Source organism: Raphanus sativus, unplaced genomic scaffold, assembly GCF_000801105.2.
Source record: "Raphanus sativus cultivar WK10039 unplaced genomic scaffold, ASM80110v3 Scaffold0117, whole genome shotgun sequence".
Classification (NCBI taxonomy): domain Eukaryota; kingdom Viridiplantae; phylum Streptophyta; class Magnoliopsida; order Brassicales; family Brassicaceae; genus Raphanus; species Raphanus sativus.
The window spans coordinates 14,567-29,984 of record NW_026615437.1 but is presented as its reverse complement, the minus strand read 5'-3'; the positions used below and the strand labels follow the sequence as shown (position 1 = coordinate 29,984).

The window sequence follows — 15,418 nt, the reverse complement described above, 5'->3', positions numbered from 1 at the left end:
ATTATAGCACATGAAAATACGCTACAATAAGTGGAGGGTCTATTATAGCTGCGGCTGTCACGGCGTTCTTCGAAACGCTATGAAAACCTTATGATAGCGTTTTTCGGGTGCTACTAATACCGATTTTTCTTGTAGTGGTCTTTTTTTTTTGTCAGCAACATTACAGACTCATATTGACTCTGTTAACCAAACCGGAGGATCCGCATCCATGTGAACGACGTAAGATGATTGCTAAGAAAAGTCTATATAGACGTAAAATATCATCACATATCTTTCCCATCTCAACATAACATAGGATTTGATTGGTTTTGAAAAAAAAGAAACTGAAAACTTTATTTCTAGTAATTCTGAGATAGTTTAAAAGTGGATGCATATATCTCTAACGTATAAATTATACGTTACTCAAATCGATAACTTTTACATATCCAAGTTTTATAATAAAAAATCAGACTACATATTTGTCTATATCATCAACCGTAATTGTGTATCGAATTCGAATTTAAAACTGTAGAAAAAGATTGGTTGGTTATATTTTCCATCTTTGAATAGATCGTAACCACAACTAATGAACAATAGTTAACCTATTAAAACTTTTGAATAAAACAAATAAGAAAGTAACAGTACTCATTTGTATCAAATCGAAAATAACAAATTCAATATATATACTTATAACTGAAGTTTTGAAAACCTACAAACGGAAGGATGAATTGTACACTCTTAATCATGTTAATAAGATGACGTTCTAAAACAAAATTCACAATAATAGCTATCCATCATACTGTATGTATTTTTTGTACGTAGAAGCTATTTAAAAAGAGCCGGTTCTGTCATTTAATGTTGTTAACCAATTAACTAAACCGTCGCATGTACAGCGGATAAGAGATAGAGGAGGCACCACACACTTCCATAGAAACCTCAAGAAGTGATATAAAACATTATCCGAATTAAAAGTCCCAACCCTTTTTATTCTTTTGATTGTTTTTAAGAAAAGAGAGCAAGACTATGGGAAGTCTACAGTTGAATGGTTCAGGCTTAGTAGCTTCTCTATCTCAGAATCATATCTTTAGCCACAAAACCAAACTTAGTCACCCCAAGTCGTCCTACTTACGCTCAAAACACAATGCCACCAGAGCCAAAACTATCCGGGCCATAAGCACCGCACCAGCAAGCCAGCCTCCAGTCGCAGATGAGCTGAATGATGAACCTCCTGCTGTCGATTTTGCATTCGTCCATGTAAGTAGTGATCATCACTCTCGACGAACTATTTAATAATATTGTTATTAGTTATATGTATTGTTAAAAGATGTTCTGAGGTGGATTTTGAATGGATGGTTAATTTATAGTAGAAATTTAAGTAATTGTGCTACTATAATTTAATTTTCAGTCGGTGTTGCTACCGGACGGGACACCGGACGTGCATTGGAGAAGAGCGTGCGGTGGACAGAAACTTAGAGACATAATGTTGGATTCTAACATCGAACTCTATGGTCCTTATGTATGATTTTTCTTTCCCTCGATTTGATTGTTTCTCTTAGTCAAATTTTATTTGGAGTGTCATCTTCATGTGTCATTAACTTCGCAGAGTAAGCCCTTGTCAAACTGCGCAGGAGTAGGAACCTGCGCTACTTGCATGGTCGAGGTATACCAATAAGCTCATAAGAAATGTTGTTTTAAAAAAAATAAAAATTAAAATGAAGATTTATCATATAAACTTATATATTTTTTGATCATGGAATATTGATGGATGTTCTTTGCAGATTGTAAATGGAAAGGAGCTTCTCAACCCACGAACTGACATTGAAAAGGAGAAACTCAAAAGGGTATGTTCTTATTTTGTAATTACTGTCCGTTTCAATATAGTTGAGGTTTTAGAAAGATAATTTTGTTTCAAATTAGATGAAGTTTTGAGATTTCAAAGTTAACTTTAACTTTATTAGAAACTGTTCAACCAATTAGATTTCACTGTCTTTTTTATTATTGGTTAATTGATTCTAAAATAATATTTTAAAATATTTTTTTAGAAAAATCTAGTTTTCTTAATCTTTGTGCGCTAAGGCAAAACATCAAATATTATGAAGCAGATGGAGTATTTTACAATCGTGTATCATTTGGTTACAGTTTAAAATAACAAATGTTTTTACAGAAACCAAAAAACTGGAGACTAGCTTGTCAAACCAACGTGGGAAATCCAGATTCAACCGGATTGGTAAATATTATATTATAACGTCTCTCTTTCTCTAAATCTCTATTATATAGTATAGATTAGTAACGTACAATTTTTTAATATATGTGGCTAATTTAAATTAATAACCTATTGAATAGGTCGTCATACAACAATTGCCAGAGTGGAAAGCTCATGAATGGAACATCCCTAAGAATTTACCTATTGATGATCCCGAAAGTTCTACGTGAAAGTACGATCCAGTTGTTATTGTCTAGATCATGAAACAATAACAATCGAGTTCATTTTAATCTTTGTCGATATTTAACCATACAACTAGCTATTTAGATAAACCTAAATGATTATATATGAAGGTTATTAATAATGAAACAGGCTTCCATTAAATGATGTTCATACAACGAAACGAAACCAAACACCAAACAAAGTAACATATGGAGAGACAAAGAAAACAAACAAGAATCATTACATTTCTGCTTAGAATTCAGAGACAAGAGGAACATGTTCGGAAGAAGGCATGAAGACATTTCCGTAGACAAGTCCAGCGAGTCCACCACCAATGAGTGGTCCCACCCAGTAGACCCAGTGACCAGAGAAGTCTCCAGCTGCAACAGCTGGTCCAAAGGAACGTGCTGGGTTCATGGATCCACCTGAGAATGGACCAGCGGCGAGGATGTTGGCACCAACGATGAGACCAATGGCGAGAGGAGCGATGGTTCCAAGCGAACCTTTCTTGGGATCAGCGGCGGTGGCATAGACTGTGTAGACCAAAGCGAAGGTGATGATGATCTCCATCACTACTCCTTCAATGGCTCCTACTCCAGCCGCAACGCTGTGTGTTGGAACCGCCTGCGTTTTCCCATAGTTTAAGCGTTTGTTTCATTAGTTTCTGATAATTAATTAACAGACTCAAGAATTGTATACTAGGGGAAAGCAACCTAAGAAAACTCAAATAATGTTCCTTTGAATTAGACAAAAACTTGCAATATTATATAACTTCAACTTTTAAACAAATCATGTGTCTAATATATAGTTAACATAAACTATAGAAATGGACAAAATAACAATTGAGAAAACTCTTTTCTTTTGTTCAAACTTGTTATATTGTAACCTAATTAATAGTCTAATTAGATTTGCTTGTTGACCCTGCAAAGCTAAAAAGACTTTTTTTTTGTTTTCTAAGAGTTAATTTTTGAGAAACACACTAGTGGAGAGTTAATAACTGACATAACTATTCTTGTTTTTAATGTGAGCATTTTGTATTGTTTTGTAGGTTGTACCAGTGATCCAATACAGACTGTGATTTTATTATACTAATAAGGACGTTGTGATGAGGACATACCAAGCCACCGGTGACGAACTTAAGAAGGAAGCAAGCGGCGGTGGAGCCGAGAAGCTGAGCGATCCAGTAGAAAATTCCGGTGATGAGTGTGATTTGACCTCCGAGAGCAAGGCCAAAAGTAACGGCTGGGTTCACATGGCCACCGGAGATGTTGGCTCCGATTGCAACCGCCACGAAGAGGGCGAAACCATGGCACACAGCGATGGCGACAAGTCCCGGCGTATCAAGAGCCGCATCAGACGTTAGTTTCGCTATATACACAAATGTGACACATTCATTAAGTATAATGGACCCATTGTTACAGATTATGAAATATTATATAGTTACGAACCGTAGGCAATGGCTGAGCCAACACCAGCGAAGACAAACAGTAAAGTGGAGATGAACTCAGCAAGGTAAGCTCGTAGAGAAGCCAAGCTGAAAGAATCATCAAAAGAACCAAAGGCAACTCCTGCCATTGTTTTAGATGAAGAATGAATAGACGCTTGAAGGGGTTTTTTTTTTGCTTAATGAAGAAGATGATAAGACCTTTTAGATGATATTCTCTATTTATATAGGAGTCTCGCCATATATATTCATGCACAATATATTTTAAACTAATCTTTTAAATTATGAGTTTATTTTTGTGGTGGGTGGGAGTGGGACACACGCATTAGTAAATGATTTCATGTGTGTTTCCATTTCTCTATAGCTATTGGACTTGTGATAGGAAGTTCCCTAAAAAGATTAAAATGTTGAAATTTACGTGGAACACTCCAGAAAAGAAGACACAAAATAATTCATGACCTATTTGTGGTTATTGTATGACACAAAATAATTGGATATCTCTATCGAAACTACAGAGTAACGTCGACAAAAAAAATAAAACTACAGAGTAACACTAGTAAATGAAATAATAACATAATCAATCGAAATATGATTTTCTAATAATTTTTAAGCTCATTAGTTTCAAACTATATATGTAGGACAAAAAATCTCAAAATACTACTTTTATGTTTTGATTTTCAAAATACCACCAAAATCTAAAATTTTCACAATACTTTGAACTTTTAATTTATAAAAAAAAAACAATTACCAAGGGTATTTAAATCAGCTACTCTTTTTAAAGTTTCAAAGACTCTTCTTAGATCTAAAGTTTGTGTATTTGGGAAATCTTTCAAAGATATGATATTTTGAATAATAAAATTTATATTTTATAGTTTTCTAGTGACTTTTGATCTATATATCAGTTTTTGTTATATAAAAACAAATGGTTTGGTAATATTTTATATAGAACGGCTGCATGATCTCAAAAATTAGTCAACTATTTGGATCAAATTTTCTCATATTAGTAACATTGGCCGGTTTTAAAGTAGTGGCCGGTTTAAAGTTACTGAAATAAGGGTGGTGGTGGACCAAAAAAACAGAGGAGCTTTCAAAATTCAAAAAAAGATGGAACACAAATATGAGATTTTTGACTAGAGTGACAAGAAAACAAATGGATACGAACAAAACTAGGAGATCTTTACCAAAAAAAAACCTAAGGAGGGACAAATATGAGCTGTAATCAATGTGATGGGTGACAGGCCTGCCAAAATATGAGGTGGTTGCATGTGACATGATCTTTTTTCCTAGTGAAATGATCAGATTATGAAGATGTGACTCGTCTATGATTATATTCCATTTCACAATGTTTTACTGGGTCCATCCACTATTTACTTACCCATGCTATGAACTTTCTCACGCATATCTTTATTCACTTTGTACACTTGTACTCTTATTGAATCCAAAAGCTATCGAGATATATTTGTTGTCTAACGATCAACAAAACTAAACCATCACTTTGTGCATTAATCTCCCTATTAATTAAATGGATCCAAATAAGTTAGTTTGAGGAGGTAACCATGGAAAAGATCGTAGTGTCTACATAGGAAAATAGAAAACTGCGTGCGAATTCTTTTTACAAGGAGATCTGCCTAACTGTTGCAAAACATCATTTAGAATAAACCATTTGTAGCAAATTTAACATTCATAACGTAAGTTTACACAATTTAGTAAGAATATAAGGTAAATGTAATTTTTTTGTTAATAATTACAAAAGGTTGTTTGTTATATTAGATTATACGTTAGAGATATATGCATCCACTTTAAATCTATCTCAGAATTACTAGAAATAAAGTTTTCAGTTTCTTTTTTTCAAAACTAATCAAATCCTATGTTATGTTCTTTTTTTTGAACTACCTATGTAATGTTGAGATGGGAAAGATATGTGATGATATTGTTTTACGTCTATATACACTTTTCTTAAACTCTTATGGCTCTTACTAATTTAAGAAACTCAATACATCATTACAAGGTACATTGCTGCCACCTTACCAAATACACCATACGTCGTTTAGTTTAGATCGAAGGGATAATTATTCTCCTAATTAACTATATCTCTACATAAGCTTAGTTAGTTGAATGATAGCACGTTTTTAACTTATCCATAGCTATATAATACAGTATATCCAACGAAGGTTTTGTGATTGGTTGTAGGCCGGTGGAATAATACATCTTAAGAGTTTAATAAGCTTCATATTCGTTGTCTTGCTTCCATGCCCAAGAATCTTTCCAGTTTTATATCTGTTGACTTGATTATTAACTCATTACTAATTAATAGCCTATAATAAAGATGCTCTTAATCTTATAATTAACAATGTTTACAACGAACATGTTCAATACATGTATTTATTTATTAAGAACCCTTCAACTCGATCATTAGCTCATCCATCGCTAGTCAACAGCTTTTTAAAAATACAAGAGGGCTGAATTAAAAGAAAGGTATAAGACGGTTTTGGCAGGGTTTATTGAAGAAAGATCAAGACAAACCAAACCGGATACTGGATACACTTTGGTTAACAAACAAAAGGGTTCAATAACTTTTTTTTTGATTAACTTGGGTGTATCTCAGGTCTATGGAAAGACCCAAATTAATTTTCAAAAAAGTTGAAAAAGATATACTCCACGGATAAATAATATTTCCTCTGGATTTGAATAATGAGCCCTAAAACATGGACTCATATTCATATAAGATGATCAAAATAATTGTGATTTAGTTTCATACAACAGATATGTCGAACCTGAAACATGTTCGCATACCAACCCCGACTCCTTACCATCCACCAAAATCACCCGATCAGGATTCAATAACTTTGCAAAGCTGTAAGAGTTCACATGAACCAGTATCAGCTGAGACAAGTAAAATAGTCAGATCTACTATATTTAAAAGGAATTTTTTATCAACAAGTTTTTGGACTATCAAAAAAATTATAACATTACAATTAAAATTGACCCTTTATTAATATCAGTTCAATACTATAAGCGTAATAGCCAATAAAAAAAATAAGTTTAAAACTAATGCTTGATTGTTTAAATTGTTATTAAATCATCCTAAATTTTCTCAATTCAAATAAGATAATAATATTTACATATAAAATAATATTTTTAAAAGGATACATTTTTAAATTCGGAAATCTATTTATATAAATATCTTATATAATTATCAATTTTTATAACAAGAAATAAATTTTCCTAACTCATATCAATGTATTTGCAATAATATATGTATAATATTCTAAATTTATCCATTTCAATAAAATAATAATATCCATATACCAATATTTCATGTTTTAGAAATATATATTTAATTCGAATAAGTATTTATTTATCATATATATTCATAGTTTGTGTAAGATTTCTTAAACTATATCAATTATAATTATACATATAACAATGTATATATTATAATCTAAAATGAAAAATGCAATTAATGATTATTTGTTGTTATGTGTTGTTTTATAAATATTCAAATTTAAAAATATATACTTTAAAATAAACAATTACTATAATATACTTTATCATAAATTTTGTAAACTGTCAAATTAAGTTTTATAAAATGTTCTATATAAATTTATATCAACAAAATTATAAATAAAAATTTGATCGCTTAAATTATATAAAAGAATAAATTCTAATGTAATATCTATACTATAACTAATTCTTTTAGTCTCAATGGAAAACTATCATATGAGTATTAAGTGTTTTTAAAATAATAATTTTGTTCCAATTTCAAAGAAAATCGTGAAAATTTAAACGAGTCATTCAAGAAAAATAACATATCACATACGCTTAAAGTACATCCAAAATGCAAGTTAAATATTTAATTCATATAAAAGTATATAATTGTCCGCAAAAAATATTTGAAAATAATAATAAAATAAAACCATGAATTTATATTCAACTCATTAAAATTTAAATTCAAAATATTTACAACCAAAGATGGTTTACCAATTTTATACACTTAAATAATCAATTTTGTAAAAAAAAATCAATGTATATTTAAAATAAATTATTTTCTCAAATTTTAAAACAAAAACATAATCCTCATTCAACACGGATATTATCCTAATATAATTTATTGTAAGGACATCTCCATACCATAACAATATATTTAGTTTTAAAACAAAACCATTTAGTGTATTTTCAACACTAAAAAATATTTTTCAACCATAAAATCAAACTTTACATTAAAAACTATTTTATAATATTATATATTTGTTTTATTATTATATTGTTAATGCAATATTATTATACAATGAATTATATAAAAAATATTTGTTTTATACTATGATCAAGGTAAAAAAATCATGTATCCACCACCACTGTTGGGACTCAAACCTGTGCAGAAAGAAAGGTTTGAGATTTGAGACTGTGGCCGGTTCAATGCAAACTGCTTCCTTGTTATAACAAGTTTGATGATTCATAGAAAACTAATAGAAGGAAAAATTTAATCAATAAGATATTAAAAGTTATTTATATTTAAGTATAGCAAACCATATTATATATGATGTGTAAATCACAACATAATGTCACAAGCCACAGTTACCAATTGCTATGATTGGTTGGTTACATACACACACATGTATTACATATTCGATATTACCACTGAATCACTGGTCAGAGTCCTGACAAGGAATCTGTGGAGTGGATATTTATCCTTTTCAGTGTCACTTAATGTGGAAATGGTAGTGAACCACAGCAATGGAAGTAGCCGCCCGCGTCATACCAAAACCGTTTTGAGATCTGAGCTTCTCTGATTAGATATTCACCCCAATCTTTTTCTCCAAACTCTTTGTGTATCTCTCGTGCATCAAATGTATTTGATTTCCTTTCATCCCATCTGTAGGTTGTATTCATCAGCGTGACATGTAGCTGCAATATAAAAGGAACAATAATGAAGGAAATGCTGATGATATATTACTTCGATCATCGTCTTTCTCCTAGTAAACTAGGATTTTTCAGTTTCTAATACAACAGAATACTCAAAAGGCAAAAGAGTAAATAATAAGAGTAAAGAAGAAAAGCATTTACCTTCAAGTATAGCTTTGCATCTCTCCCGGCAAATCCAGCATTCGCAAATGCATCGATGATAATATCTGAATTAAGGAATCAAAGAATTCGACAGATCTTGCAAACAAAGACTAGGATATAACTTCATGTGTCTCTCCAGAGCCGTGACTAGCGTTTTGTATGTCATATCACCAAATGAAATCAACATGTCTAACTACTACAGAATGTTTTGCAATGAAATAATACATTTTTTTTTTGTAAAACAAAAGTTTCATAGGAAAATTCCTTTAAATATGCTCTATATAGAAATCTTTCATTAAACGAAATGATGTTCTCAGCCAATACTTTAGAAACTTTTTTACTAAGCAAGACTTATCTTAAACCAAAGGGACAATAATAAATAACTAGATTACTTCAATTTCTTAGAGAGATTTGGAACCGGTTTTGTAGATGCTGACAAAAAACTAGATTAAGATCTGAATAAATGAGTACTTTTATATACAAATATTTTTATAAATTATTATTTATTTGTGTTCTTTTACATATTAAGAAATTATAAATATATATCAAATAATTGAAAATTCAGTAATTAGTACATAAATAATTAAAGGCACGAAAACATAAATAAAACAAGTAGTGTTATCTATTTACACTTATTTTGGTAAATAAATTTAAACAATCATTTAAATATATTTTTATGATTTAAAATAAATTTAATAAATAGATATATAGTATATTGATGTTTCCTACTCATACGGTTTTATGATCATTTGTTTATTTTTGTAACAAAAAATTAAACCAATTATTGAAAAAATTTCAGTATGAGACTTTTAATAGTTTTATTAATTTATAATTTTAAAAAATTAATGTAAATTTTGAAATTAAAATATTAAATTCTAAATACTTTTTCAATGAAAATTTTGGAATTTAAAATTTTATCTATTTTTATATAGTAGATAGTTTAACTTAAATGGAATATATATATATATATAGTTTTTAATATGAATATCTATTAATAAGAATCCGAACTCATATGATTTTAAGATGATTTGTATTTTTTATAAAAAAATCAAATTATTGATCGCAAAAAAAAAATCAATGAGAAACTTTGAACAGTTTTATTAATTTTTGTTGTTTTTTAAAAATGAAAATATAACATATACAGAACTTTTTATTATATGGTTAATGTGAATGTTTAATTTATTTTAATAATATAAAATTAAACAGAAATTATAGAAAATACATAAATTGTTATCAAAACTTTATTATTCAAAATTATTAATTTTTATATATATATTTTAATCACATTAGATAATTCCATAGATTTTATTTAAAAGAAAAAAATATTTTTGTAAATTAATAATTAAGTAGTATATGATTAATTTAATGAAAAACATAATATATATTCAGATGGACTAATCTAATTGTATGGGATCCTAAGAATTATTATAGTGATGCACATGCACATCTCAAATATTGTAGTGTTTTTCAAATAATATAAGGGATAAGCTCTTAGATCTATATTAGGATGCGACAAACCCTTAGAAGTCGACCTTCATTCCCAACTTCTTCAACAGGTGCATAGAGGACGCGGGTGTTGTCTAAAGATCCACTCATACAATTCTTAACAAGAGAAAACCATACAAAGCGAACCATTGGGGTTAAGTTAAAGTTTATATTTCAAGCCACTAGAAATATTGTGGTAACGTAAATCCAAAGATGTTCCATCTTACCAATCCTTTAAGTCGTATGAAGACAGGACGGTTATCCAAAGCATGCATCACACTCTCTGAGATACTCTTAAATTTCATGAAAAAGGACAAAGACCTCAAACATCAAACAGTCCTATAAAAGATGCATACAATATCTCATAACTCTACCTTAAGGATATCCTGAGCTGCATCCACAGCTTCCTTGTTTACTAACCTTAACATAACCACAGTCAAGTGTAAACTATTTGGCGAAATAAACATCCTCTTTTCGATTCCCATTTCTGTTAATGTCAAAGATGGCATGTCATGTCACGAAAACAAATTCTATATTAAACCCTACACTATTAGTTTGTTTATTTTTGTTTTGTTTGATCTTACCATCCAAAGTGCTCTGAAACTTAAAAGGTTTCTTATCCTTATTGTCACCCAATATAGAATTCCGAAAAGCCTCAACCTTTTCTCGCAGATCAGGGTATATGGCTAATGGAAATGATATAAAGTGTGTAAACAGTTCTCTATAACCTTGTACAATCTACCAAACATTTCAAGATTTCAATGATCAGAGTAAGCAGGAAAGAAAAACCACGAACGAGATTGGGGTTTAGCCTGATGATGAGAATCTTAGAAATAGATCAGCAAACCTGTTTGCCTATGGAGACATGCGGACTAGGATGAGCAGTGGAAGATCCCCCGGGATTCCCTAGTGATAAATTCTGCTTTGACGAGTCCTTGAACGGATCTGTTTTCACATGATTCTCATCCGATCACACACAATACAACTACACAAGCATAATCCAAAAACACTAGCGGGAAACAATCAAGAGAGACAGAGAGAGATTCTACCCATAGCATGAGCTTTTACCGCATTCAAGACTTTCCAGTCTCTCGTTAAGAGTCCTGTTTTTAAACGTATAAATAAGACGTGGTCGACGACACCACCAAACCATATTGTCATACAAGGCTTTTCCACTAAGTTTCATGATACAAAACTTTTCAGCTAAGTTGTTGTTTTGACCCAAAAAAACATATTAATGAGACTTAGTCGACGATCCCACCAAACCATATTGTCATAAAATGCTTTTTAACGAATTTTTATGATTAATAATTTATTTGGTCTATATTGTATATGTATAAAATATAATATAATTCAATAAAATAATATAATTATAAAAAAACTAATATACATGATCCAATTAAAATTATAAACTAATAGTTATTATATATAAAACTTAATTAAATTTTATATAAACATAAAATATATTATAAACATAAAATATTATGTTTTTGCTTTCTTCCAAAATGAAATTCGTCCCTATTTTTTTTTCAGTTTCAAAACTTTGGTATATTATTTCTAAAAAGGTTGAAGCTTAAAGTCACTAGAAATGATACAAAATAATGAGTATCATGAAACTTAAATGCTCAATCAGAATCTCCGAAATAGATAGGAAATTAACCTGCTAGTCTTTGCCTTCGAAGGCGAGAGATGCGAAGATTAGGAGTGGAAGTTTCTCCCCTAATCACAGAGCCTGGTTAAGATTTTTTTGGGCCCTGAACTAAGAACAAAACATAGAATTCTTTTTATAAACATTTTATAGGGTTGGCTGCCTAAAATCCCCTGCAGATTTGCACACCCTATCTATTCCCCCTAGACTTTTTGGCTTTTGACCAATCCATCCAGAAATATGAATTCTCTTCATATCTCCCCCTAAACTTTTTTAAACCCCCCTCCTTAATCAATTTCGAAATCGAAATTAGAGGTAAATTAGTTGCATTTTGTAAATTGCGTTCGTAACCGAATTGGGGCTAAATTAAAATTATGGTTTCTAATTTATTTTATCTGAATTTGAAGAACATACGACGTTGATCAAAAAAAAAAGAACATACGACGAAAAACAAACAGACGAAGACAGCGAAGAACAGAGAGAGACAGAGATGACATGAACAGTGAGAGACATGACGCCGAGGAGAAACAGTGAGAGACATACGCCGACGAGAACAGAGAGAGACATGTAAAGTAGAATATAATATGATAATATTATTGTGTTGTATTTGATATGAGAATACAATATCTATATATATAGTGCTAACATTAACATAATATTGACACTAGATAATGTTAACTTTCCTAAACACGTAATGGAAATATGTTAAGAATATCTTGAGATTAACTTGATCTTCAAGTCTTTCCTTTTAGTTTTGAGGGTCTTCATGGGTTTCACGGGCTTCACAATCTTGGTCCGTAAGATACATATCTTCCGGCCCGACATATCTCTAATACTCCCCCGCACGACAAACGTGGGATGCAACACGCAAATCTGCAATCACAAAGCAGACCACGTATGTCGTGGACACTATATTGAGGAAAACAAATCAGTAGATTCTTTCGGGATCGAACTTCAACTTAGACAAAGAGGATGAAAACTTCAGCTCTTCTTTGGTCTTGACAATGGGAATACATCCCGTGGGCGCAACTGCAGCTCTAAAAATGATCGTCCTATAACCTGGACAGTCCGTAACTTGGACTAAACAAATTGACCTAAAACTTGGACGTTCTACTAGAACTCCCCCGTAATGGTTAAACTATAACCAACAATATTCCAAACTATGGAAAAATCAAAACAAATATTGAGACATTCTAAACTATAGAATAAATCTCTTAAACTAACCCATGACCAATCATCTCCTAAAATATTCCCGTGACAAATATTGTAACAGGTTAACAAACCCAAACCCGAACCCTTCAAACTTAAAAACTTGTCAAACCCGTATGATAAATCAAGACCTTGGCTTAGCATAATAATTATTGGATGTATCCAAATCAAGCTAGAAAAAATAAACCATTAACCTTTTCTAATAACTATAACCAAACCCAATGACTTTAATATAAGGAACAAATCACGTGCACATTACTTCATGCTTTCACATCATTATCCGGGTCATTTTCATCGTCAGTATCATCACCATCTTCTTCAGCATCGCCAACACCAACGATGTGCACCATCAAAGCTTTAAAAAAAACGGAAATTTTAATTTCGATCCCAAAGAATCGTCTGCTCTGATACCATGTAAAATAGAATATAATATGATAATATTATTGTGTTGTATTTGATATGAGAATACAAGATCTATATATATATTGCTAACATTAACATAATATTGACACTAGATAATGTTAACTTTCCTAAACACGTAATGGAAATATGTTAAGAATATCTTGAGATTAACTTGATCTTCAAGTCTTTCCTTTTAGTTTTGAGGGTCTTCATGGGTTTCACGGGCTTCACAATCTTGGTCCGTAAGATACATATCTTCCGGCCCGACATATCTCTAATAAGACACGACGACGAGAACAGAGAGAGACGAGCTGACGAGAACAGTGAGAGACGAGGAACAGAGAGAGAGAGAAACAGGAACAGAAAGAGACGGGAACATATATAGAGAGAGAGAGAGAGAAACAGGAATAGAGAGAGAGAGAGAAACAGGAAGAGAGAGAGAGAGAAACGAGGACCACACATAGAGAGAGTTATCATGTTCTTCCTTCAGTAACTGAGATTACCATGTTCTTTATGCTTGGTTATGCTTGAGTTTAAAACATGAGTTTGACTTGTTTATCTTACTACGAAACCTGTACAAGAACAGAGAGACGTTTTTGATAATCAAAACATGAAACCTGATAATGAAAGGGACAAGAACAGAGACGTTTCTCAGTGTTGCAAAACTAATGTCATTGTTTCAAAACTTACTTCCTGTTACAAAACTTACTGCATGTTAAGTAAATATTAGACTGGATTTGTAAAGACTGAAACTAATGTCATCGTTTCCAGACTTTGTGTCTGGGTTTCGTCCATGGTACCATCTTCATTGTTCTTCACTGTCTGTCTCTCCACTGCATTCTCTTCTCTCTCTTCTGCATTCTCTTCTCTCGTTTTTGTGTTTCTCTCTCTCTTTCTCTGTATGTTCTTTGTTTGTGTTGTGAAACAGAGACACAAAACCTAATTTCAGTACGATCCCAATTTTCTTTTTATAACTCGGGTGCGGTTTTATTTTCAGGGTCGGGTCTGGTATTGTTTTAGTTGGGCAATCACTGTTTCTAAACGCGTTTTTGTTCCTCTAATTTCAATTTCGAAATTGATTAAGGAGAGAGGTTTAAAAAGTTTAGGGGAAGATACAAAGAGAATTCATATTTCTGGGTGGATTGGTCAAGAGCCAAAAAATCTAGGGGGAATAGATAGGGTGTGCAAGTCTGCAGGGGATTTTAGGCAGTCCACCCTATTTTGTATGAAATTCTTTCTAATAAACTTAAGTTTTTAAAATTAGTTTTGAAAATATATTAAGAAACATTTTAGTTAAAATATATCTATATTTTTTTTTGTTTCTCGAATATTTTTTTAACTATTATTTTCTAAAATTTTTAGTTAGGCTGACCCTACCGATTCAGAAGACAGAAGCCATAAAATTCGCTTTAAAAGTGTTTGAGCGACTCTAATTTTAAACTAGATCTTGACCCGCGCTTTGGAAGCGCGGAATATTTTACGATGAAAAATTTTACTAATAACTTAACAAATATTTTGTTAACTTTTAAAGAGTGTGTATTTAAAATATTTTTGTATTTAAATCAGTGTTTTTAAATTTAACCCGATTGTGATTATACCGGTTAATCTGGAGATCTAACAATTCAATTTAGTTTTTTAAAATATTCATATTAAAAAATCACTAAAACCCGAGACTAACCTATTGAACTGATGGATGACTGATATGTAATCTAATTTGATTGAAATTGTAATATTTTTATAATTTGTAATCTTATAATCCAAA

General features: G+C 31.2%; 3 protein-coding genes across 5 annotated transcripts; 1 reads left to right on the top strand and 2 right to left on the bottom strand.

Moving 5' to 3' along the window:
- Positions 1–911: 911 nt before the first annotated feature.
- Positions 912–2,472, top strand: LOC108838451 (photosynthetic NDH subunit of subcomplex B 3, chloroplastic). The gene is made up of 6 exons (XM_056996075.1): positions 912–1,233; positions 1,385–1,495; positions 1,583–1,639; positions 1,758–1,820; positions 2,144–2,206; positions 2,323–2,472. Exons 1-6 carry the CDS (start codon positions 1,003–1,005, stop codon positions 2,410–2,412), a joined length of 615 nt encoding a protein of 204 aa, XP_056852055.1. The 5' UTR covers positions 912–1,002; the 3' UTR covers positions 2,413–2,472.
- Positions 2,473–2,536: 64 nt separating this feature from the next.
- LOC108813171 (aquaporin TIP2-1) lies at positions 2,537–4,089 on the bottom strand. The gene is made up of 3 exons (XM_018585645.2): positions 3,853–4,089; positions 3,522–3,772; positions 2,537–3,028 (listed from the first exon to the last, which is right to left on the bottom strand). The coding sequence occupies exons 1-3, from the start codon at positions 3,977–3,979 to the stop codon at positions 2,657–2,659; spliced, it is 750 nt and encodes a 249-aa protein (XP_018441147.1). The 5' UTR covers positions 3,980–4,089; the 3' UTR covers positions 2,537–2,656.
- Positions 4,090–8,365: 4,276 nt separating this feature from the next.
- Positions 8,366–14,606, bottom strand: LOC108813170 (uncharacterized). 3 transcript variants are annotated; one of them, XM_056996071.1, is made up of 9 exons: positions 12,058–14,606; positions 11,447–11,500; positions 11,245–11,342; positions 10,982–11,135; positions 10,772–10,884; positions 10,625–10,690; positions 10,424–10,514; positions 8,913–8,977; positions 8,366–8,753 (listed from the first exon to the last, which is right to left on the bottom strand). In XM_056996071.1, exons 2-9 carry the CDS (start codon positions 11,448–11,450, stop codon positions 8,553–8,555), a joined length of 792 nt encoding a protein of 263 aa, XP_056852051.1. In that variant the 5' UTR covers positions 11,451–11,500; positions 12,058–14,606; the 3' UTR covers positions 8,366–8,552. The 3 variants fall into 3 exon arrangements, with proteins under 3 accessions (XP_056852051.1, XP_056852050.1, XP_018441145.2); XM_056996070.1 differs by having other exon boundaries at positions 11,447–14,228; positions 14,366–14,606; XM_018585643.2 differs by having other exon boundaries at positions 11,447–14,606.
- Positions 14,607–15,418: the final 812 nt, after the last annotated feature.

What these genes read in the sequence shown, in the direction of transcription:
- LOC108838451 (XM_056996075.1), top strand. Translation starts at nt 1,003, where the DNA reads ATGGGAAGTCTACAGTTGAATGGTTCAGGCTTAGTAGCTTCTCTATCT. An exon ending in TCGAACTCTATGGTCCTTAT is followed by an intron (nt 1,496 to 1,582) that starts GTATGATTTTTC and finishes TTAACTTCGCAG; the next exon opens with AGTAAGCCCTTGTCAAACTG. An exon ending in GCGCTACTTGCATGGTCGAG is followed by an intron (nt 1,640 to 1,757) that starts GTATACCAATAA and finishes TGTTCTTTGCAG; the next exon opens with ATTGTAAATGGAAAGGAGCT.
- LOC108813171 (XM_018585645.2), bottom strand. Translation starts at nt 3,979, where the DNA reads ATGGCAGGAGTTGCCTTTGGTTCTTTTGATGATTCTTTCAGCTTGGCT. An exon ending in TGGCTCAGCCATTGCCTACG is followed by an intron (nt 3,773 to 3,852) that starts GTTCGTAACTAT and finishes TTGTGTATATAG; the next exon opens with CGAAACTAACGTCTGATGCG. An exon ending in AGTTCGTCACCGGTGGCTTG is followed by an intron (nt 3,029 to 3,521) that starts GTATGTCCTCAT and finishes GGGAAAACGCAG; the next exon opens with GCGGTTCCAACACACAGCGT.
- LOC108813170 (XM_018585643.2), bottom strand. Translation starts at nt 11,558, where the DNA reads ATGACAATATGGTTTGGTGGTGTCGTCGACCACGTCTTATTTATACGT. An exon ending in GGTAAAAGCTCATGCTATGG is followed by an intron (nt 11,343 to 11,446) that starts GTAGAATCTCTC and finishes ATGTGAAAACAG; the next exon opens with ATCCGTTCAAGGACTCGTCA. An exon ending in ATGCAAAGCTATACTTGAAG is followed by an intron (nt 8,754 to 8,912) that starts GTAAATGCTTTT and finishes TTTATATTGCAG; the next exon opens with CTACATGTCACGCTGATGAA.